This window comes from Gobio gobio (genome assembly GCF_949357685.1).
Source record: "Gobio gobio genome assembly, chromosome: 21".
Lineage (NCBI taxonomy): Eukaryota > Metazoa > Chordata > Actinopteri > Cypriniformes > Gobionidae > Gobio > Gobio gobio.
This window is the reverse complement of record NC_137117.1, coordinates 31,220,620-31,245,579: the sequence shown is the minus strand read 5'-3', so window position 1 is coordinate 31,245,579 and position 24,960 is coordinate 31,220,620. Positions and strand designations below refer to the sequence as shown.

At 40.1% G+C, this 24,960-nt stretch overlaps 2 protein-coding genes across 7 annotated transcripts in view; one reads left to right on the top strand and one right to left on the bottom strand.

The window, feature by feature from the left end:
• tcea2 (transcription elongation factor A (SII), 2) overlaps positions 1 to 7,224 on the top strand; it is a 774,534-nt gene extending 767,310 nt beyond the window's left edge. The window contains exons 7-11 of the mRNA XM_079803609.1: positions 664 to 720; positions 1,255 to 1,409; positions 1,670 to 1,816; positions 2,143 to 2,214; positions 6,226 to 7,224. Coding sequence (XP_079659735.1) covers positions 664 to 720; positions 1,255 to 1,409; positions 1,670 to 1,816; positions 2,143 to 2,214; positions 6,226 to 6,234 — 440 coding nt within the window. The 3' untranslated portion in view covers positions 6,235 to 7,224. The remainder of the gene's footprint in view (positions 1 to 663; positions 721 to 1,254; positions 1,410 to 1,669; positions 1,817 to 2,142; positions 2,215 to 6,225) is intronic.
• Positions 7,225 to 17,625: 10,401 nt separating this feature from the next.
• rgs19 (regulator of G protein signaling 19) overlaps positions 17,626 to 24,960 on the bottom strand; it is a 52,179-nt gene continuing 44,844 nt past the window's right edge. For 5 of the 6 annotated variants that reach the window (XM_079801984.1, XM_079801982.1, XM_079801987.1 and 2 more), the window contains one exon: positions 17,871 to 20,829. In XM_079801984.1, coding sequence (XP_079658110.1) covers positions 20,641 to 20,829 — 189 coding nt within the window. In that variant the 3' untranslated portion in view covers positions 17,871 to 20,640. Of the gene's footprint in view, positions 20,830 to 24,960 lie in introns of all 6 variants that reach the window. The other variant, XM_079801983.1, reaches the window with a different exon arrangement.

The following is a 24,960-nucleotide window of genomic DNA, read 5'->3' as shown; positions in this document are numbered from 1 at the left end:
ACACACCTAAGTAACACATTTGCATAATGCTAGCCTATATTCTTCATTGGCTGTTCGTGAACGATGTCTAAATTGACCCACCCTCAAAAACTGAGACCTGGAAGAGTTAGTTTGTGTTGTCGACATGTCGAGAAGACGCTGTTTTTAGAGCTGTGAATCCACTTTGCTGCACTTCAAAAGGATGAGGACTCGTGCTGGAATTGATACGGACAAACCGACGCCACCGTTACCATTTGTATCACTGTGTACCAGGCGCTGAGGAAGCCTCTGGAGCTAAAATTCCTAATAGGTGTTTCTTTTCTGACACGCACGCAAGAGGTAGACCAATCGTAACAGACTGGGCCATCTGACTATTCAGGGTAGACCAATCACAACAGACTGGGCAATCTGAACAGTCACAGCAGGGTAGGTTCACGAAAAGGAGGGATTTAGAGAAACTGAATCTTTGAACGAACCGTTTTCAGACTCTTTGAGAAATGAAGTAATGCTTCAATGTATATTATGAGAAAATGAAAGTTTTTTGACCTTAGATGCATGTAAATCTATTGGAGGAGCCCTCCAAAACAAAATTAGGAACAGTTTAAACGGCATAATAGGGGCATGTTAAGCATAAACTGTTACATGTTACATTTAAGGAAATTATTCTTTGTATATATTTCTCAGGTGATCACAAGACAATCGGAGCAGACTGTGAACACTTGGCAGCACAGATTGAAGATTATATCCTTCTCGTGACCAAAATTAGTTGGTAAAACAGTAATGTTGTGAAATATATATTTTTTATTATTTGAATATATTTTTGCAAACCATTTAGAAACCATGATTTGTTTTTGATGAATATAATGTTCTAAAAGAGCAGCATTTATTGTAACAAAAAAGTATTTACAGTCACTTTTGAAAAATGTGTCCTTTCTGAATAAAAGTATCCAATTCTTTCAAAAACAAAGGCAGTGTATGAAATGTTGGTGATTAATTTTTTCTAGCAAAAATGTATTTTGAATCCACATAAAACTGAATGGATGAATATACATTTTGCCTGCAAATTGTGTAGTTACATCTACCAGCAGGGGTCGTGAGAATCAGCCAAACCTTGACCTATTACCTCAATGTTTTGATAGCGCCACAGTGTTTACACTTTTCATTGAAATCCGCCAACAAATGGTTTACTTACAGTAGCCTCTCTGCACATTAAACTGCGAGAGGAGAATGTCAAATAATGACTTTGTGCTTCCTTGACTGGACTTCATGGCACACGTATCTACCAGGAGTTCAAATCCACTGACATAAAGTACAAGACCAGACTGAGGAGTCGCATTTCCAACCTCAAGGACCAGAAAAACCCAGACTTACGCCGGAACGTCTTGTGTGGCAACATCTCGCCAGACCGCATCGCCAGTATGACCGCAGAGGTACGTTTGGATTGAGAAGTGTTAAAGTCATCATGAGATTAAAATGACAAGTCTTATTTGTTGTGGAATATTGCGGTATGCATCATGACGTGTTAACTGCCGTGAGGGCGGGACATTTTGTTCTTGTTCAAGAAGCCGTTTCACTCTAATATACGTCACAATAGAGAAGAAAAGACCATCGCAAAACCATTTAAGTTCTAGTTAACTGCAGTTTCTTGGCACGATGTGAAGCGTGTTTGTCTTAATTGCGTGTTTGGCAGGAGATGGCAAGCGCAGAGCTGAAAGAGATCAGGAAAGCGCTGACCAAGGAGTCCATTCGAGAGCATCAGCTCTCCAAAGTGGGCGGCACGGAGACCGACATGTTCATCTGTGGAAAATGCAGGGGCAAGAACTGCACTTACACTCAGGTATGCCGTTACAACATCTCACCAGCGTTTAGGACCGTTTCATAACCAGAAGTGTTTATACTTGCCATGATTATTAAAACAACTATCAATCTGAGCGACACAGCAGTAGGTTACACAAGTATTTGTACACTTAAGCCACGCTTTAAAAAAGAAAACGGGGGCGGCTCAAGTTTCTGAAACACAAACAGCCCCACATTTCTGTGCCCGGAGCAAATTCGCACAAGTCTTTGATCCGTTTGCTCGTCTGAAAGGAAGTTTGCAAGTGGGCTAAAGCTGCATTGAAGCATGAAACAAGCAGGAATGCAGTATGCAATCTCTCCCCGCAGGTCCAGACACGCAGCGCAGATGAACCCATGACCACCTTCGTGCTGTGCAACGAGTGTGGAAACCGGTGGAAGGTAAGAATCTCCCTACACGTCTGGCAGTGCAAAAGCCATTGGTTGACTGATCCATTATGTGACTACCACACGGTGGCAGTATTTACTCACTGTAGTGTAACCTCTCAACGGTACTTCATTCAAAGTTTACAAGCATAAATTGACTATATACAATAACAAATTCAAAGGAGTAGTTCACTTTAAAATGAAAATTACCCCATGATTTACTCATCCTCAAGCCATCCTAGGTGTATTTGACATTCTTCTTTCTGATGAACACAGAGTTATAATAATAATATTTAACACTTCTGGCAGACCGCCTTCCGTATTCAACTTGCACAGAAAGCGTAACTGGCGTCAATTTTAAATATGGATATTTTTTGTACAAAACCCCGTCGATTCGCTTCAGAAGGCCTTTATTAATCCCCAAAGTCGTGTGGAGTACGTTTATTATGGATGGATGTGCTTTTTTGAGCTTCAAACTCAATGGACCCATTCACTGCCATTGTAAAGCTTGGAAGCATCAGGATATTTATTAATATAACTTTGATTGTGTTCATCCGAAAGAAGGAGGTCATCTTAAGGGTGAGTAAATCATGGGGTAATTTAAATTTTAAAGTAAACTACTCCTTTAAGGAGGTTTATATTTAAAACAAGTAGAAAAATTACAGTGGAACAATATAAAATATATAGAGGAGACCGGGGTTAGTTGTCACAAGGTTTATATTTCAGTAAAATTACACAGCTGGTGTTCCCTAGCAGATGTCAGTTTAAACACGTCCATTTTATTTAAAATAAATATATTTTTTAGATTTAATATTTTATGTACAAAAATGTTTTTAAATTAAAATGTTATCAATTTTGCTAGAGCTGATGAGAACACAAATAAACTATATAATAAAAGAAAATTAAAGGTTGAACCGTGTTCTTGTTTTTTCATAAATTACACATTTTTAGACCAAAATAATAATTTTATACTTTTTTTTTTCTTGTTACATTTTACATGTTTCATGACTAGTTTTGTCTTTAAAAATATTGGTAGACTCACATTGGGGCATGTGTTCACAAAAAGGCAGTGTGTGTTAAATCAGCTTTTTGTTAGGATTTCAAGGTGTATCTGTCTATAGTCAAGTCAAGTCAACTTTATTTATATAGCGCTTTTAACAATGCAGATTGTTTCAAAGCAGTTTCACAGTGTTCAACAGGAAAATAATGCAGCATCATTTTATTCAGCCGTCTAGCCATTCTGGAGAAAACGGTGATGTCATCAGTTCATTATCACACAGTGACAGTGTGGGCTTTAGCTCAGTAATTAGATCAGTAATTTAGTTTATATGGTTAATTTAGTTTAATAATTAGATTTATTTTGATATTTAGTTGAAAAATTTAGTGTCCAGAAATTGTAATACAGTGTAATACAGAAATTGTACCAAAAAAAACCCCTTTATTTAAAGGTACACTATGTAACTTCTGGCCCTCTAGCGGTTAAACAAAACTGCATGCATTTTGCGGAAGAACATTGGTTTGGTTATGCTTCGGCTCTGTGTGGATGAATATGGTTACCCTACTGCTTATAAAACATTCACTACTAGGCTTAAGAGAGAGAATCTCAAATTGGAAATAATCTCAAACTGACTAGCTGAAGATGTTACTCTTGCTATACCCATTAATATACAGTTTGTGGTACTTTTTTTTTCAATGAACTTTAAGAGAGGCAATTTATCTGTTCCATAAAATGCCATACCTAAAATGGCATCTCCATTTATTTATTTTTTTTTAAAACAGTTGATACCCCGGAAGATCTAGATTTAGGGCCCTATTTGAATTAGCCTGGCTCCGCCCTCCTACGTACTTCCGCTCAATTTTCATTTTCCTTCAGTACTCCATCTGGGACTGCGGTATATTCGTAGGTTTTCTCCGAACAAATTTTTACAGGTCCAATCAGCGAACAGAGGGAGTGGCTGAGAACGATGACGTTGATGTCGTGCGCTAGTTTGAGTTGTAGTCCAGTAATGGCGGCGGAGAAAAGATGCGAGCGCACCGCTGGCGAATATCCAGAAGTTAAAGCCGGAGCAAGAACAAACTTTGCTGAGTTTTGTTGGTGGTCATGATGTTGTGTCCCGGGAAAAGTGTGATTTTCCAGCTCGCTCAGTTAGTGGTGAAGGAGTTGGCTGAAGCCCCGGTAATTGTTTCTCGTGCGGTTGGAAGGTATTGTCATCATTTACAGGGGCTAGTCAGTGATTGTCGTCCATCTCCCACCACCCGCGTAAAAATCTCTGGCCGAATTACCTACTGTTTTAGATAAACACCAAGGTCGTGTGGTAATTTAATTGCTGTCCGAATCCACATCTCTGAGTTTTCAAGAATAAATAACTTCAAAATTCACTGTTTCTATCCTTTTTGACCACTGCAGAGCACTGTGCGGTTGCGCTTCGCTGTAATTTGGATGAATTTCTTGACTTGTATTTCTTTAAATGCTGGCAAGTATTTTCAAGAGCAATATACTGTATTTCATCACCACTCAAAAAATTAAAGGAAGAAAAGCACGTAAACATTTGAATTGGTCCGTTATTTACGGCAGCATTTATTCTTATCATACCAAGCATATGATATTTTATTTACAGTATACAATCATGTTATGGACCACATGAGCAGCGCATTCCCGATCACACAACTCTCCCCTCCACCATGAATAAATCACAATCCGAATGCACAAGGTTTTAACACTGATGACATAAGTCACGACCAAACGTTAGCGATTGGTTATGGCAGATCCAGAGTGACTCTTGGCAGATCCAATTGTTTTAAAATTCAACAGAGTACCCGCCTTATAGGAAGTAAACACTTGTCAATGGAGAGTGGCCAGACTCTCTGTACAAATGAAATGTAAGAGAGTCTGGTAGGACCAGGCTATATTTGAATAAACTAAGCACATGGTCTAAAGCGCATGGCGCAGGTGCACTTAGGGCATGTCCGAATCTACTTTTTGTAGTTTTAACGATGGGAAAAATGATCGGCGGCCTAAAAATGGTCTAAAAGGGTTGTCTCTAGTCTCTTAATGAGTCATGGGTGTGTTTTGGGCATAATGTTCAATAAACCAATCAGAGTCTCATCTCCCATTAACTTTAAAAGCCAGTTGCGAGCGGAAAAACAGAACTCTTCTCCAGAGAGGAATCCTTTAATTTTTCATATTTAAACATTTTTGTGTGCTGCTGCTCCGCCTTGTGTGTGTGTGTTAAGCAGAGTGTACGCACTGTGGACCTGCCTATAGACAAATATTACTAACGTGCTCTTAAAAAAACAAAACAAAAAAAAAAACAGTCGATTTCAGTTGCCTCAAAATTGCAATGCGCCAACAATGTGCCTGAACACACCTCGTTTTACCTCATTTTTGCTAGTTTCAGCCCAACACAGTTATCATTTTACAGTTATCATTTTCACCAGGGGCGTGCTGGGCTGAAACTAGCAAAAAACATTTGCGTCACGCCTGGTGTCGGATTGCGGGTGTATGATAGGGCCCGAAACACGACATCGTCATCGTTCTCAGCCACTCCCTCTGTTCGCTGATTGGACCGGTTAAAATTTGACCGGAGAAAAACAGAGAATATACCGCAAACCCAGACTGAGTACTGAAGGAAAATGAAAATTGAGCGGAAGTGTGTAGGAGGGCGGAGCCAGGCTAGCAAAAACAATCCCAACAGGTCAAAAATATAAAATCTTACCAAAATGAACCAGAGTAATACAAAAAACACATGCTGGAAAAAGATGATTTTATGTATTGACTTAAATTTAGTTAATTTCATAGTGTACCTTTTAAAACAATAAACCTACACTGAGGGACCGTTTACACATCACCGTTTTCAACCAAAAAATGGAAAACTTTGTTTTGGCCATTCATTTACACAACATTGGCATTTTGGGGGGCCTAAAAACGGGTTTCAAAGTCCAAGTTTTTGAAAACAATACCATTTTATAGTCTCTGTGTTGACTACAAAAACGTTAATTATTGTCTTCTGTTTTCTCTTTTCATAGTTTTGTTGAAGACTAAAGTGAGCAGGATTCTTCATATGAAGATTTGACCTGAATTCATAGTGAAAGGAACAATTTTTTTTTTTCTTTTGAGAAAAAAAAAAAATCTGATGTCTTTTTTTTTATACATTCATTTTCATGGCTTTGTAATTTATGAGTGTTGCTACTTCAAAAACCTGTTCTGTATTTTTTTTTTACTGGTGTAATATCATTGCCTTTCATGCACTGCCGATAACTTAGACTTAGTAAGTCAGCTGGCTTGTTCATTCTTGCTTTGCCTTTTGATATAGCGCTTGTGCCTTTTTGCTCTGAGTGCCAAGTAATTGCTGAAAGAATTTGTACACATTCATACTATTTTCTTGTTTTGTTTGTTTGTTTTGAACGTGTGCTTTTCATATGTATATGCAGTTTATGCACTTCGCAAATGATTTATTTAAACAAATCTTTAATGGTTGGTTGCTTTTCCAGAGTTTAGGAAGTCTTAAAGGATTACGGTTAATATTTGAGTCTTAATGTAGGCGGTAGTTTGCTTCTTGTAGACAGCCAGACAAAGAGAAAAACAGAATGTGGTACATGATTGAAGGTTCATATGTATTATATGAATAATTGGACTGTTTTGTCTCAGTAAATTTGACTAGAAATATTTTGTGGTTTGAGTGTTTTCATTTTTTATTTTTTACTTCATCCCTCCAGACCCACTTGTATGACAAATAGACATTTTGAAGAATGTTCCATACAGGGAACAGCAACAGTCTGTCAAACTTGATTGTACACAGTATTTTTAATTCACAAGTCATATGATAGCTTTAGGTGCGGAATAGACTGACATTTAGTAATTACTTTCTTAAAATTTGCTCCTCCGAAAATGTACAATGGCATTCAGAAGTTTGGGGTCAGTAAGATATATTTGTAATGTTTGTGAAAAATCTCATATACTCACCAAAGCATTTATTTGATCAAAATTACAGTAAAAACTAAAGTACTATTGTGAAATATAATTCCAAATTATGATTACTGTTTTCTATTTAAATATCTAGTTCAGTCATGAAACTCTTGAGGGCGCAGGTTGATGGGTCCTTTACATGCAGTCTGCTAGCAATCACATCATTACCACATGGCATGAGTTGATTGGCCTCTGCTCATCCTGCAGCCAATGAGATTGCTTGATCAACATTTAACAGTTAGTTCCTCTGAAACTCTCCACCTCCCCAGCTCCACCTGCCTAGATCTGCTACTGGATTGATGTATGTCTATTTATGCAGGTACAGCAGATCTTACATGCTCACAGAAGCGAGTACTATAATCAATTACAAGTCCAGCTGCGTGGCAGATCTAAACTGCCAAGACCAAATACATTTACATTGCCATATTCAACAACTAAAAATAACTAAATACTAACAGAAAAGCTTTTAATTGATTGCAATTTTTTTTTGTGTATCATTTATAAATCTATTTACGCTCAATTTTGACTTAAAGGGGCACTTCAGCGCTGGGAAGATGAATGTGTATTTAAAATGTGTCATTTATGTAGTAAAAATGTGAAATAATTTTTTTATTTGGTGCCTTCTAGACTGAGAAATGACCCAGAATGCACTTGCTTCGCTGCCCTATGAGGCCACTCCCTACACCGCCCCCAACGCCGTTTTGATCTTTGTAATAATACAAACATTTTGTTCAGTTAGAGAATTGACACTACAATTAAAAACTGAACGTGTATTTTCAATAAAGTGTGAGTGAGCCGAACGAAAGTCACAAGACAAACGCAGCAGGAGTCAGATTTTTATTCAGCACGAGAGCGAAGTAAGAGCTGAGGTAAGCGCGACAGTCATTCTCATCGCGTTTTCTGATCGCATATATGTAAAGCTAAACTTTCATAGGAATTTGTTGAAAAGTTGAAACACTCTTGCTCTGCACCGCTCCGTTATGAATGCCCGAGGCCGAGCCGAGCGCATTTACATTCTGAGAGTGAGATCTCTCCCCTGTGGGCGGGTTGAAAACATGCGGAACAGCTCCCTCTACTGGCTGTAGTTTTTAGCCTCTGGCGGGAAAGTATCATAATTCAAATGTACTACGAGGTTTCTACTGATACAAAGCTTAATGCTAAATCACTGAAGTGACCCTTTAATGCATCCTTGTTGAATAAAAGTATGAATTTCTAGTAGGGATTTCAATGGTATTTAAAGGGTTAGTTCACCCCAAAATCAAAATGCTGGCTTTATTTACTCACCCTCATGTCATTCCAAACATCTTCAGAACACAAATGAAGATATTTTTGATGAAATCCGAGAGCTCTCTGACCCCTCAACAGACAGCCATTTAATGAAACCTTTCAAGGTTCAGAAAGGTAGTAAAGACATCATTAAAATAGTCCATGTGACTACAGTGGTTCAACCTTAAAGGTGCGATGTAGGACTAACAGCTAGTGGTCGAAATTGCTCCCCAGACTCGACACACGGGTTGCCAGTTTGAGGACACGTGAGCGCAATTGACAATGAAAGCCACACTGTAAGTTGATGATTAATTCATGTTTTAATATGCTGTCCTACATAGAGATTTTTAGATTGATGCCGAGGCTTTTTAGGTCGGATAGAATCTGCAATATCTAACTCAGTTTGTTTTCCACCAACTGGCAACCTGTGGTGTCGAAACACTATTGGGTAAATTGGCAACGTGTGTTATCGCACAGACCAAAACAAAAACAATCCGACACGGAATGCGCACTTCAAAGTAGAATAACTGGCTTTTCGGAGAAACAAGTATAGGTGAATTTAGAATGTTTTCTAAATATCTGCAAGCATAATATGGTATTTTTATGCTTTAGTAAAGTGAAAAACTTGCATACAGCACCTTTAATGTTATGAAGCGACGATAATACTTTTGTAATAAATTAAACATTGAAATAAAAAAATTAAAAACACTTTATTAAACAATTTATTCTCTTCTGTGGCAGCTTTGACGCTGTTCATGTATTAAACAGTGCAGCGCTTCCAGGTTCTACATCAGAATGTCGGCTCAGTATTCAAAGACTTACACGGAGGGGAAGAAATTATTGAATAAAGTCTCTTTTTCTCAACCCTTCATAATCTAAAGGTTGAAGCTCTGTAGTCACATGGACTGTTTTAACGAGGTCTTTGCTACCTTTCTGGGCCATGCAAGTGGTAATGGTGTTGCTGCTATGGGCTCGTCAGAACGCTCACAGATTTCATTAAAAATATCTTAATTTGTGTTCTAAAGATGAATGAAGGTCTTACAGGTTTGCAAAGGACATGAGGGTGAGTGAGACCTGAGTGGCTCAATAGCCCTCATCTGCATCGACTATATTATTGTATGGAAAAAACTGTATGGAATGTTTTCCACAGGAAAAAAAACAATTATCAAATAGCCACATTTTTAAAAAAAAAACATGAAGGTGAGTAAATAAATTTTAAGGTATTGTATATTTAGTTATTTTGTATATCCGTCTGCTGCTGCTTTTTATTGTGCTTCAGATGTTTTCCACTAGAGGGAGCAGTCAGCCAATCCTCAGAGCAAACGCTGAACATTTGTGTTCCGCTGAATAGGATAGAACTGAGAATAGAGAATAGAACTGACCCTTTGTGACTTGCATAAGACACAGCTGGTGAAATATGTCTGGCCTTTGCCCGAGCAGTAATTTGCTAGGAGCTGTCACAACATTTCTTAATTATGTTGACCAAAAATAAATGCTGTCAGATCTGCTTTTGAACTGAGGGGATCATGAAGGTGTTCCTAAATAACAGCACATGTGTTTAGTACCTGCCAGATCATTAAGACAACAATGCTTTGAACGTGACGGGTTTGAGAGAATCTCCCAAGCAACCGTCTCCATTGAGTCTCCACAGAGGCGTTTGAGGGACAAAATAGCCCCTAGTCGTGGGGGAATTAAAGGGTCACTAAGCAAGCATTTTGATCTGCTGATTTCTAATGAATGGCTGGGTTATTTAAAATGCTCAGTGTTTGGAGGAAGTTTCCAGGCCTTTCAAGGGATGTACTGTAAAACCCAGCCTCAGGTGAAGATTGGAACATGTAGACTACGTGAAAAATGAGTTGTTCTGAAACACTGATTTCAGTCTCCATATACAAATGTAAACACATTCATTCACGCTGCACAAAGGCTTTTCTTACTGAGTATTTTTGTCTTATTTCAAGTACAAATATAAACAAATTTTTATCTAAAGTAAGCGCATTTTACTTAAAACAAGTCAAATTATCTGCCAGTGGGGTAAGAAAAATAATCCTAATGCCAAATTATTTTTCTTACCCCACTGGCAGATAATTAGCAAAATATGGTATCTTAAGAATCTTTAGATATTTTGACGAAACAACAAGACGAAAATACAAAGTGAGAAAAGCATTCTTTGCAGTGCAGGAACATTCATTCATTGCGCATATTTCATCATGAGGACACCGTCAAAGTGACTAAAATGGCATGTCCTTTTATATAGGATCTTGACGTTCACTTGATAAACCTCTAGAAGTAACCTAATAATTAGAATTTCCTTTAGGATTTCCAGTGGTTGGATGCATTAATGACACCCATATTCCCATCATCACACTTTCTGAAAACGGATTAGCCTCAGATGGATGGGTAGTCTGAGGTATAGCTGTTAATTGAACACAATTTTATGGTCATCTTTATTTCCTACAAAAACTTTAATATTAATATTCTTCCTCATCTCTTCGTCATCTGTCAGTGGTGCTGGTGTTTTGCGAGCCATGCCTTCATGCTGTTGGCTGGCTTGAGACGTCAAATGTTAATTTCATAGTCGTGGTGTACGCGCTTAACTCAGAGTCCGTCTACTCAGATTTGATTTAACTAATTCAATTCAGCTGTTCTTAAACCCAAAACTCAGAGTTTCCCATCTCAGGGTAAGTTCAAGTTTTAACTCAGAGTTGGTTGAGCCTCCTTGACCCCTGGAAGAGCTAGTTTGTGTTGTCGACATGTCGAGAAGATGCTGTTTTCAGAACTGCGAATCCACTTTGCTTCACTTCAAAAGGATGAGGACTCTCGCTGGAATTGATATGGAAAAACCGACGCCAACATTACCATTCGCATCACTGTGTACCAAGCGCTGAGGAAGCCTCTGGAGCTATAATTCATATATGGTAATAGGTGTTTCTTTTCTGACCAATCGTAACAGACTGGGCTGTCTGACCAATCAGAGTTGACCAATCATAACAGACATGGGCCGTCTGACCAATCAAAGAAGAGGAAGCTCTCAGAAAGGAGTGGTTTAGAGAGACTGAATCTTCAAACAAACTGTTTTCCGACTCTGAAAAAAGAGGTGATGCTTATGAGAAAATGTACGAAACCTCCAAAACAAAATAAAGATCCTGCACGTTAAAAAATGATAAATAAAACCCCTGGATGTATGGAAACACATATCATTTACAATAATGTAAATATATTTAACATTTTCATTTCGTGTCAACTTTAAGTACACCGAGAGCGAGTTTCTCACTTATTGGCCTAAAGGGTCTGTTACCATCTTTTATCATGTAGCTTATCGGTTTAAATGAGAGTAACTCTTCAGGAAACAATCATCTCTGTCCAGATGACACATCACTCTTTTTATCACGGCCAGATTCTTGTTAGAATGGCAGCGTGAACTGAGCCTCATGTTCAACTCCAGGAATGTTTGTGGAACTTGAAGGGGGAGGAAAACATGTCTCTGTATTGGTATTTCCGTCTCGCATTTTTAGCCATTTGTTTTTTCCTTCTTCATACATTCAAACTTTTATGCAACGCAGATGTTTGAACAGTGCTGATATATGTGCATGAAGCTGTTCGCCGTTTCTGTCAGCGGTCACCTACACGGCAGAGTGTGTAGAGCCGCCTGACTGCTGTCCGTGTTTGTTTTGGCAATATTACAATATTTCCATACATGCTCTCAGCAGCGATGGCAAAGAAGAACGATAAAGCCCGAGAAAATCCCTGAGCATTTAAGGATACTCACTTGGCATTAGATACTGTATGGAGTCACAGTTAGTCCAGAGTTGAAAGGATCAAGTCAACACAATAATGAGACATGTGACATGTATAACCAACTGATATTAAGGAGTCAACGTGAGGAAAGACACTCAGCATTTTCATCGTCTAGAGCTCTTTATGCTATACAAAAAATCCACAAATGCTTCTTGCATCCCAACTTCCTTAAAGTAAAACCAGATGTGCGGAAGGGGGTCAAGTTAAGTATAAATGCTATTTAGAGGGATACAATAGATCATATTAGTTTCAATGGGCTTTTCACATGATTCTGCACCCTGGGTTGGTGTTATTCTATTCCATATTTCACAATATTCGTATACTTGACTGGGTTAGTGATTATAGAATTTGTAAATCATGGGTTAAAGTAATAATTGGTTGTCCATCTGTGGGAAATGTTGCCATGTAAATTGTCTTAAATTAGGGCTCAAAGATATCGACCACTAGTACTTTGTGATACAATATTGTCACATTATCATGCAGTTTAGTAAGCTTTCATCCTGGCATAATTTTTGTTGTGGTCCTGTTATGATAATACGAAGCCCATAAAGCAAGGGTGCCCAATCCTGTTCCTGGAGATCTACCTTTCTGCAGATTTCAGTTGCAACCCTGATCAAACACAACTGAACCAGCTCATTAAGATCTCCCGAAGCACTTGATAATTACAGACAGGTGTGTTGGAGCTGAACTCTGCAGGTAGGTAGATCTCAAGGAACAGGATTGGGCAACCCTGCCCTGCCCTAAAGGGATGTGGTGAAGGGGGGAAAAATGAGAGAGAATCTTTGCGTTAATTTGCAAAATATTTGTGTTCCCACAAGAAATGTTACATTCGAGGTTAGACTTCATTTTAAGGTGACATATTTACCTTGTACTTACTCAAATAAGTACGGAGTAATATTAATTAACTACATGTACTTACTATAGCATAATTTACTGTTACTATAGTAAGCACTTTAGTAAGATAGTGGAGCGATCTTCCCAACGCCATCCGAGACGCAGAATCATTGACAACATTCAAAAGTCAACTAAAAACTCAGCTCTTCCGTGAGCACTTAACCTCATAAAAAAATAATAATAATAAAAAAAAACTTTATTTTCCTCTTTTTCCCTCCCTACTCTAGCCTGTGCTACACTGAGCAATGTACATGGTCTCAGTATTTCAGGCACTTTTTGCACTTACTCGACTCTTCATGACCATGATCGCTTCGTGTACCCCCAAGTTGTAAGCCGCTTTGGATAAAAGCGTCTGCTAAATGCATAAATGTAAATGTAAGTAGGCTACATGTAGTAACTGCGTCACCTCAAAATATAGTGTTACCAAATATTGAGATTTTTTCATCCCATCTCATTTTTGCTCCGTGTGATAATGAGTCTTACATTTAAAATTTAACTGTAGGTTATGATTGAATTAAATAATATAAATATTGAATAACTGGAAGTATTCAGTAATATTGTAAAATGCAATATTGTGAGAAATATAAAACCACAATAGGCTATATTGTGGCCCTGATCCGTCGAGGCATGGACTAAGTGACTAAGGTCTATACTTTGAACTGAAGTTGGCACTTAGTGTTTTCTTCCCTATTGTGGAGTATATCCAGTATTTAACGTTTTGCTGAATTGGTGGCTAATTTATACGTATTCATATGATCTCATTTGTACGTTTTCGTACGATGTTTAAAGGAACACTCCGACTTTTTGGGACTTTAGCTTATTCACCATATCCCCCAGATTTAGATAAGTTCATACATACCATTCTCATCTCCGTGCGTGCCATAACTCTGTCTGTGACGCACCCACCGCTAGCATAGCTTAGCACAAAGACTGGAGGTAAATGGCTACTGCTCAATAAGTGACAAAATAACGCCAACATTTTCCTGTTTACATGTTGTGATGTGTATAGTTACATCGTGTACTAAGACTGAAAATGAAAAGCTGACATTTTCTAGATCGATATGGCCATTTACCTCCAGTCTTTGTGCTAAGCTAGGCTAGCGGTGGGTGCGTCAGACAGAGTTATGGCACGCACGGAGATGAGAATGGTATGGACTTATCTAACTCTGGGGGATACGGTGAATAAGCTAAAGTCACAAAAAGTCAGCATGTTCCTTTAAACCTCAGTGACAGGTAGGTTTAGTGAGATTTGTTTGAAAATTGTATGTTTTTTTATTAATCAAATCGTACAAATTCATACAAAATTGCCACCTCGTAAAATACTTGCGTTTTCCTGTGAGATCGGGTTGGTACAGCCAATTGAAATAGCTTCTCGAACAAGAAAAAAATTTGTATGCGACTTGATTTTGTCCATGGGGAATTGATTGGATCATTGTGGTTTGCTATTGCTGTGATGTCATGTGAGTGACAGGTCGTCCCGCCCTCAAGGCAGTAAACGCGTCATCAGAGAAGACAAGAGATGAGGGGAAGTTCTTTTGATTAACAATTACGAGGGCATATGAATTAAACAAAGAATAAATGATGTGCACGGATAAATAATTTGTAATAAATACTGCAATATTCTGTAAAAAATAGGAATAGTCAATTTAGATTTTTATAGTGACTTTAAGCAGTTAAGGGTTCAGTACAGTTTGAAAAGCCCTTCTGGAGGCTGCAGTAAAATCAAATCTCTTGGCAAGCTGTAAATGAATAATAACACAAACATCTTTATTATTATTATTATTATTATTATAGTCATATCTTCTCTTTAAAAAAACATTCAAAAAAAAAAAACAAATTCTGCAACCAAGTAAAAGGTTCGGGAATATTACAGATGGGTTCTTGATTAAATCATCTCCGGCAATGAGCTGGCCTGGGTTAAAAGGGACCTCAAGCCGGCCCCAACCACAACCTGAAGAGGGCGTCCTGCTATGGCACCCAAGGGCGAGGGGAGGTTACACAGTAATGGTCACAGACTTTGGGAAACAAAAATTGGTCCATAAATCCATAAACATACTCTTTAAACATAACTTGATTTATTTTAATACAAAATATAATGCTAATGTCAATAAATAAGTGTCCATAGAAGTCCATGAGTCAGGGACCGATCTCACTGCTGTATGTCATGGCACTGCAAATCTCGTGAGAATACACGACAAAGAGAAAATCTCACAGAGCGACTGGAGAGAACATATGAAAGAGTGAGGGAAGGCCAATGAGATGGCAAGACCTTGAGGCTAGCATGTGAGGTGACATCAAAAACAAAACATATTGTAACAAAGACCGGCGTGCCCATTTGATGATGGCGTAATGCAGATGACGGAAACGCATCAGTTATTGACAGACTCACTCCTCCGCACAAATGTCCTCAGCTTGAGACTGTTAGAAGGCTAGATTATTTTTGGCACCTTAAAGAAATGTATGTAAACATAAGCAGCTCTAGGTCACAGTCCCTGTCTCCAATCAAATACAAGGTTGTGAAAGTCTGTCTGTTCTGTGCAGCTGTTGAAAGAGCACGAGGACGAGCGATACAACAAATTCAAACACTATTATTATGATTAACAAAGCATGTGTTGCAATGCATTCATTTAATTGTGCTGCTCATTTCCCCTATTTTTGCATTTACAGTAAAAAAAAAAAAGAAAAATAAAGATTTACTTTGTCTTTGAATTACATCCATTCGGACTACACAGTTTTAACATAAACTAACACACTTAAATGTGACGCATATTTGTCAACATTTAAGCAACAGGTAAGTACTAATAAACTGAATGTGATTTAAATACACAATAACCAGGTTTACACATCAACAAATCAGTTTGTTTCAATCTGACACATTTTAATTCATTGAATATCGCTTGTTTCACAGCTAGCCATATTGTAACCATGTTCATATTTTTAATGGAATGTAATTGTTTTCACAATTAACAGATCTATGCAGATTCTAAGCAATAAATGCATTTGAAAATATAATTATTTAAATAAAATCTAATGGAGGCAAATAGTTAAAATAAATTATGAAAGTTTGTGCAGAAATTTCTTTCCTGTTAAATGTATGCATAACTGGCATATATATATATATATATATATATATATATATATATATATATATATATATATATATATATATATATATATATATTTGTGATTAATTGCATCCAAAATAATGAATAATGTTCACAAAATATATATGTGTGTGTACTGTGTATGATTATAATGTATATATAAATACACACACATGCATGTATATATTTGACATATTTGCATGTACTGTATTTTTTTATATAATTTATCTTATATATAAATATTATATAATATAATATTATATTAAAATGTAAATATAACATATTTTTCTTAAATACATACATGCGTATTTATTTATACCCTCTAAAAATGCTGGGTTAAAAACAACCCAAGTTGTTAAAAAGGGAAATGGACTAACCCAATTAAAGCAATTGGCTTGTTTTAACCCAGCTGTTGGGTTAAATGTTTGCTTAAAACAACCCAAGTTGGGTTGAAAATGGACTAACCCAATTAAAGCAATTGGGTTGTTTTAACCCAGTGCATGGGTTGTTTTAACCCAGCTGTTGGGTTAAATGTTTGCTTAAAACAACCCAATTGCTGGCCTAGTCCATTTTCAGCCCAACTTGGGTTGTTTTTAACCCAGGATTTTTTAGAGTGTACATAATAATCATACACAGTACACACACATATATTATGTAAACACAACCTTTTATTCTGGATGCGATTAATCACGCAATTGCCCGGTAACATTTTTTCGTTAAAACTATGTAATCCAAATGGATGAATTTTGAATGCAATTAAATCCTAAATGTATGCTTTTTTTGAGTGTAGATTGATCTTTAAAATGCTAATAATTTCATATCACTGAATAATGTTAATCTCTGGCACCAAATATCCATAAATGAATATCCACTTTTCATACTGTACATTTTAATGTTGTGATGCCTAAATTCACTTGTATCATTTAACCAATTCATTTTAGTGTTTTATCTTTTAAATTATTTTGACAAAATAGTATAGAATTCTAATTTCGGCCATATCATGAAAATGATCAGCTTCTCAGTTTTTGGGAACATTTGTTGCATTGCATTGGTTACAACGTGTTCACACTGAAAGCGATTTGCAAAGCTATCTGAAGCTACATTCAATGCGATTGGGAAATTTGAGTTGACGTGAGTGACAGTTTAACATTATGCAAATGAACAGTGACAACCAATAGGAGCGAACAGTGGTGCTCATTTGATCAGCTGATACAGTACAGTGACCTCTAAATCGCTTTCAGTGTGAACGCAAAGTGCAAGTGGTGTGAAATTTTAAGAGGTCTACCAGCAAGCTTCCCTCATTGACCATGTCTTTAAAGAGCTTTGTGTAACTGTGCACGTCCCTGTGTAATTGAGTGTTACTGTCAAAGGCCGCAATGACATTGACATCTCTCTCCTATTGTCTTACGAAAGTTCACTTAACTTTTATTACACACACTCTCACACGCACACTCACTCACTCACTCTATCTGGCTTAAGTTAGACTGGTCACATCGTGTCGGACAATAGGAGCAATACTAAATATATGTTCATGTACATATATAACCATATACACACATATTTTACACACATATTCCAAAATGTACATCTTCATGCACAACTGATGAGGAAAAAAAATAAAGGCATCAGTCGTTTTTTCTTTTTTTGGTACTACAGTACATGAAGTTCCTCAAAATTTCCACATGACTCTTGAAATCTCACCACTAGAGTCTGTAATTCAATATACATTTATTTGCTGTACGTACTGTATATATATTTACAAAGAACCAAATCCTGAAAGTACCAGGAAGTACCAGGCGGATGTGGATGATTTACCTCATTTCAATGTGAAATGAAAGATATGATATTAAGACTTATTTGATCAAACCAAAACAACTGCTCAAGGAAGGAGAATGTTTAGGGGAAATACGAACGCCAGATTTTCAGATCAGTGCTGATATAAAAAGACCAACTCCATAACAAAACTATATTATCGTGTACCCACTCGCACAGTACTGGTTGGTTTCAGATTCACATTATGAAATATTTAGTGATGCATACGTTTGGAGTGGTGTCACAGCTCACAGTGTTAACATCAATCAAACCGGTTACTCTCCGATATTCCTACTATTTTCTTAAAGGGATACTTCACCCAAAAATGACAATTCTGACATCATTTACTCACCCCCGTGTCGTTCCCATGCTATCTCACGACCAATTTGTACGAGGTGGCTAAATTGTACGAATTTGTATGACCTCACTCGTTTAAATTCGTACGATTTGTCTAAACCGAAGTGACGAGTAGGCTTAGGGGCGAATTGGGCAAGTAAAAATCGAATAAATTCGTACGAGTGAGGTCGTACAACTACCACTTTGACGCTTTAAAAAGTTCATAGAGAGATCGTAAAACTAATCCATATGAATTGAGCAGTTTAGTCTAAATTTTCTGAAGAGACTCGATCACTTTACATGATGAACAGATTGAATTTCATATAAACATTCATCAACTCGCGCATCATTTACGGTAAACGGAAGCATGTTCGCTTGACGTGCGAGAACCAATGAGGTTCATTCTCATGTGTTATGCAGAACGTTTGAGCTTCTGTTCATGTTTGCTGTCAATGTTTATACGTTCATTTGTGTTCCGAAGATGAACGAAACTCGTACGGGTTTGGGTGAATAAACGATCTGAATTTTCATTTTTGGGTGTACCATCCCTTTAATAACAAGTGGGTTCAGAGGCTGTTGAAGGCATCTGTAAAGGAAATGAGTTGAAGCACAAGTGCAGACGTAACTATTAAACATGAATACATGAAGTGTACTGGACCAGTGGAATCTGTGTGCTCGAGAGGACTTTAAGAATGGATTTTACAGCAGCTAATGGCTTGTTTTTTTAAAGGTTCCTGTACAATACTATAAAATACTTTTTCTTATTCTGACAAATAATGCTGACGTACATTGTGTGTAAAAACAGACCGAAAAACACTGCAATGACTCGATAAGGCAAAAAGCAAGATGTTAAAATGATTTCCAATAGTAATACTTAAATTCAAATGCGCCGTTATTCACTATTATTGCTGTAACTTTTATTACAACAACATAAATTAGGGATTACATTACTGCATTTTAAGTTTGCCATCATTTTAGAAAGTTGTTTCAGAGGTGGAGCAAGTTTTTACATTTACAAAGACTAACTATGTGGAATGACGTGCACTAACCAATAAAGTAGTTAAATTAAGTAATTTTTGATTTTATGCTGCCTTTCTGACTGAAGGGAAATAGCTTGCAGAACTGCAGTACCTGAAACTGCCTACAGAAGGCGCCTTTTTCACACCACACAACCTCAGAAACACTCCCGCGCTCAAACACCCAGCGAGAGCAGAGAGAGAGAGAGATACAGCGCGATTGAGCTCGGTTGAACTAACAGTTTGCTCGGTATGTCGCTGATATGTTCCAGATTTTCTTTAATATTTGTACAAGAAAAACAAAGCAGGTCACAGTTTAACAAAATTAAAAATAAATAACATTCAAAAGAAACTTTTAAAATGTGAGTGACCAGTCTAATTATAAGACCATGGCATTCTCTCATCTCTCTCATGTTTTTATTTTTTATTTACTATCTCTAAAATCGGCGGTCCTCCTCGCTCTCCTATGTGGTTGATATCTGAAATCAACAGGCCCAAACGAAATCTGTTATATGCAGAAATTTGAAACATTTACAAAATGAAATGCACCTCAATTTTATGTTTCGGCTGAGTCGATAATGCTTTTTTTTTTCAAATAACACTTTTATTTATTGTACCATTTGAAATGAATTCCGCAGATTTTCCCTCAAAATCAGTGCAGAAAAGGTCAGCAGATTCCGCCTGGGCCTGGAAATTGATTTGCATTCAAAATAGTGTGTGGGTATTTTTGTCCCTATTTGTTTAGCACCTGGAAAAAGTGCTGTCCCTCTCTTTTACGATCATGCCACCAATCACCTCTCGACCCCTCGCCTCAAAGAGCCAATCAGCGCACAGAGACAGTGGACAGGTCAGGGTGAGGAGAGAGGAGCAGATCGGTCAGGCCACTCCAGTGTATGTTATTGCAGAGGCCCTCAGCTCTCTTCAACTAGAGACATCAGGTGATACAAGTAGTAGAAAAAACAAGATGGCTATGAAAATCAGTAGTTGATGCTGGAACGAAGGGGGGGGGGGTAAAGGAAATGAAAACTGCATTTTCAACCCTGTGTCTTCCAGTTTCAGTCTGTGCAGGTTCAGAAGAAATGTGGGATTCCCTCAAAAAAGAGAGAGGAACATGGACTAAGCAAAAACAATAATGATAATCCAACCGTGACGACACAAAAAAAGGAGTACTTTCTCCTCGAGTGGCTGTGCAATGAGCGAGATGGAGAGAAATCGGATGGAGAGAATGAGAAAGAGGATGGGGGTCGGGGGTCTATGACTCGGACGAGGAGCGCGACCCCCCCTGCACCAGTGATCTGTAGACGGAGGAGTTGAGGAATCGTGGGTAGGAGTCTCTGTGCATGAGGGTGTAGATCTGCAGCTGTGCATCCTCGAATATGTGAGGGGTGGGATCCTGCATCCTCCTGTTGATCACTTCCCTCACGCGAGAGTCCAGGCTCACCTTCAAGACAGAGAAAGAGCATTGAGAATGCTGAGCAACATCAGGATAATATTAAAATGCAATGCTTTTAAAAAAGGAAGAATAATAATAATAAGTAACTAATAATCATGGTTAAGAAGGTCAGAGTTTAGGATTTGGGTTAATGCCTTTTAAGCCTGGGTTAAACAATGTTTCAGATTTTTTAATTTAACCGATTCGAATACCGTATGAATCAGAAACTAAACTACGCTTACCTCAATAAATATTAATGCACTTTGTCGCAGAAACATTTACATTTACATGTTTCAGCATCTGAGGAAAACATAAAAAATGTTGAACAGTGACATCAAACACTTCTCCTATCACCCTTTGACCAATGAATTCTCGATACTTTTCCTGTCATTCATGATCACTGCATAATTATTTGTAAAATCAATTCATAGAGATACAGGTTGTGTTCTACTAGTCTTTTTTTAGCGGCATAAATATGCAAATAAGAACATTAACCAAGATAACCCCCAGTGGAAAAAGATAACCTATAGAGTAGTATAATGTAGAAAAAATGACACATCAGTCTTCACAAAAAAACTATATATTTTATTTTACTAACTACACTACCATACAAAAATTTGGGGTCAGAAAGATTTTTTTAAATACTTTTATTTAGCAAGGATACATTAAATTTATCAAACATTTTTAAAATAAAGGTTTAAAGAAATAAATATTTCTATTTCAAATAAATCATGTTCTTTTGAAATTTGATGACCCCTGACCCATCTTTGCTTGCAAATACAGTCTTTGGTGGATGTTCCTTTTATACCCAATCATGCTACCTTCACCTATTACCAATCCACCAGCTAATTGTGAATGTTTCAAGACTTATATATTTACATAATCTTTTCACTTTTATTATTCTTCTGCCCCAACTTTTTTGGAGTGTGTTGCAGCCATCGAAATCAAAATTGGTTTATATTTACAAAATAGAATTAATTCGGCCCGTGAAAACATTGACATTTTTTTCTTTGCACTTTTGGAAGTTAAATAAATATTATATAAGAGAATTAACAAATCAGAGTTTCTTGATTGTATTGCATTTTACAAAAGCAGCGGCAAATAGATGCTATTCACACTAAGTGAAAATAGTGATATATTCCATTTACACCATGTATAATTAGCAGTTCCCTTTCGTTCAGTCACTACGACGTACGTTAGTGACTAACGAATGGGGGTTTCGCTTAGAAGCCAATCATCTTCATCGTATTCAACAGCGCCCAATGGCAGTGCCAATGCCATGGGCATGCGGAATTTGCATGCGTAACTCCGCCCCACCTCGTGGGTATATAAGGAAGTACGCTGCGAACATCGCATTATGTTTCTGCTTTGGAGCCAAGAGGATCTCTTCACTCCTACAAGCCTGAATTCTGAAGTCTTCTCTTCAGTCTTCGAGAGACCAGCGGTTCTCCAGGGTGTTGGTGTTACGGCGCGTTCCAGCGATCTCATGCTGCCTGCCTGCTGATCTGTGCAGTGATCTGCAACAGCTGTGTGTGTGTTTCCCTGGGCGCTTCGGCACTCTGCAGAGCTTTCCTCTCACAAAAAGAGCTTGCGCGTGGCACGTCTTTTTCAAGACGGTTCGCCCGTGCACTTCCGGGTGCGATCGATCTCCGTTGCTGTCTATGGGCACATTCACTGCTCGATGTGTTTGGGCTTCAGCACGTTCGGGCAGTGTTTGTGGATGCGTCATGTTCCCACTGCGGGAACGTGACCATCGCGATGTTGCGGTCGAGACTCAGTGATCTCCGTGAGGAGAGAGAGTCCCCTCTGCCACACCCCAATCTACCGTCTCCGAGTGAGGCGGTACTTTGGCTGGTGGCCAGGGTGACCTGAGTGCGGTGCCGTGGTATTAAGAACCCCGACGATCATTCCTCGGGCCACGCCCCCTCTTGCACATTGCTTAAACCCGCGAGTGTTGGACTGAAACAGCGGCCCGTCTCTGACGCCTCGTTCGTTTCGTTCACGCTCCAGATAGCAGTGAGATGTCGATCGCCGCATCCCAAGGTGGGCTGGAGTCCTTTGGGGATGACGATTAGGAGTTGTGCTCCGCCTCCGGGTGTGTCAGCGCTGCCTGATCCGACCTAAGGTTGACAGCCATGTTATCTCGGGCAGCCGCGAGTCTCGCGCTGGTGTGGAACTCCGCCCAGTCGCGAGTGCTCGTGGTTGCGCGATTGGTTTTTGGGGACGGCACCCGACAGCTGTTGGGCCCCGCCCCCAATGCCTTTCGCTCCCGAGGTGCATGAGGAGATCACGCGGTCCTGGAAGTCCCCGTGCTTCCCGCGATCGTTTGGTGGCCTCCTCCACCTTCTCTGCCCTTGATGGGTCCGCGGCCTAGGGTACACTGGGGCCCCCTCACCCCCACTGTTGAACTCTCTGTTGCGCACTACGGTGTCCACAGAGGGCTTGACGTGGCGTGGTGTGGCTGTCCTAAGCACCCTCCCAAAGCCTGTGGGCTCGTCTACTTCGGTGGCGTGGTCCTGCAGAGCTACGGGCAGGCCGCCGCCCCGTTGCACATGCACAAGGGTGGAGCCGACCCAGGGCTCTTCATTGAGCTGCGTGCCGCGATTGATCCCGCCCCCGGGCGGTGAAGGTGGCCACACGCTCCCTGGGTCGGGAGATGTCCACAGCTGTGGTCCGGGAGAACACCTGGCCTTACCTGGTGATTTGGAGGACGTTGAGTGGGCCCGCCCCCTCAACTCACCCATATCCCAGGCTGGCCTCTTCGGCGGCGCGGCTGGGAACTGCGCCCAACAGTTCTCGGCCGCCCCAGAGCAGACTGAGGCTGTAACACGTACTGCCCCGGCGGCCAGCTGCTGCACCAGCCGCCGGCTCAGTCGCCTCAGTCCGCTCGCCGCCGAGGGCGCCCTCCCTCCTCCCGCCCGGCCCCAGCAGCAGCCTTCACCCGGGCCGCGCCGTGGAGGTGGTTGAGGATGACGCCCAGTCCGCTCCCCAGCCTGGTTAAACGCCACGCTGGAAGTGGACAACTCAGAGATGGGTTCCAGTTCTTCCCAGGGGATGGTAGCAGGGCCTCTCCTTCCCCCGGTGGAGGGCCGGGGGAAAATCCTTCCGCTGCTGGCCCCCGGGCTAGCAGCGCTTGGGAAGAACTCATGTTCCTGTCTCTGAGAACCCAGAGACCGGTGATGACAGTGCGCGCCACCCACGGGTCCCGCCACTCGCATCCCTCTCTGTCGCCAGCCTCCTGGCAGAGCAGACCCCAGTGGAACGCGCGTCCTTCCCTGGTCTCCTCTGTCAGGACGCAGCCGTTAACCGCACCCCCACACCGGGACGCCCAACAGCCTCCCTTGTCCGGGTCGGTAACGCTGCATCGCTGCCCCACTCCGGGTACACCTGTAGTCCGATTGACCCCGCTGGTGCAGTTCCTGGGAGCCTGGCTTCAGATTCCAGGGCTGTCCCGCTGGGTCGCGAAGACAGTCAGGTGCGGCTACGCGATTCAGTTCGCGCAGGTTCCTCCCCGCTTTCGGGGAGTCCGTTCCACTATGATTGGGGCTAATGCCCCCGTCATGCGAACGGAGGTTGCCACCCTACTGGCGAAGGGTGCGATCGAACCTGTCCCTCCAACCGAGGTGAATTCCGGGTGTTACAGCCCGTACTTCATTGTACCCAAAAAGACCGGTGGGCTTGACCGATCCTGGACCTGCGCGTCTTGAACCGTTACCTCCACCGGTTTCCGTTCAAGATGTTGACAGCGAAACGCCTTTTCGAAAGCGTTCGTCCAGTCGATTGGTTGCAGCGATCGACCTGAAGGACGCCTACTTCCATGTCTCCATTCTACCTCGACACAGACCGTTCCTACGGTTTGCTTTCGAGGGGCGGGCATATCAGTACGCAGTTCTACCATTCGGGCTATCTCTGTCCCCTCGCGTCTTTACGAAGATTGCCGAGGCAGCCCTTGCGCCCCTTCGGCAGCACGGGGTTCGCATCCTGAATTACCTCGACGACTGGCTCATACTGGGTCACTCTCGAGAGCAGGTTTGCGGACACAGAGATTTGGTGCTCCATCACCTAGCCCGTCTGGGCCTTCGGGTCAACTGGGAGAAGAGCAAACTTTGCCTCGCGCAGAGGATCTCTTTTCTCGGTATG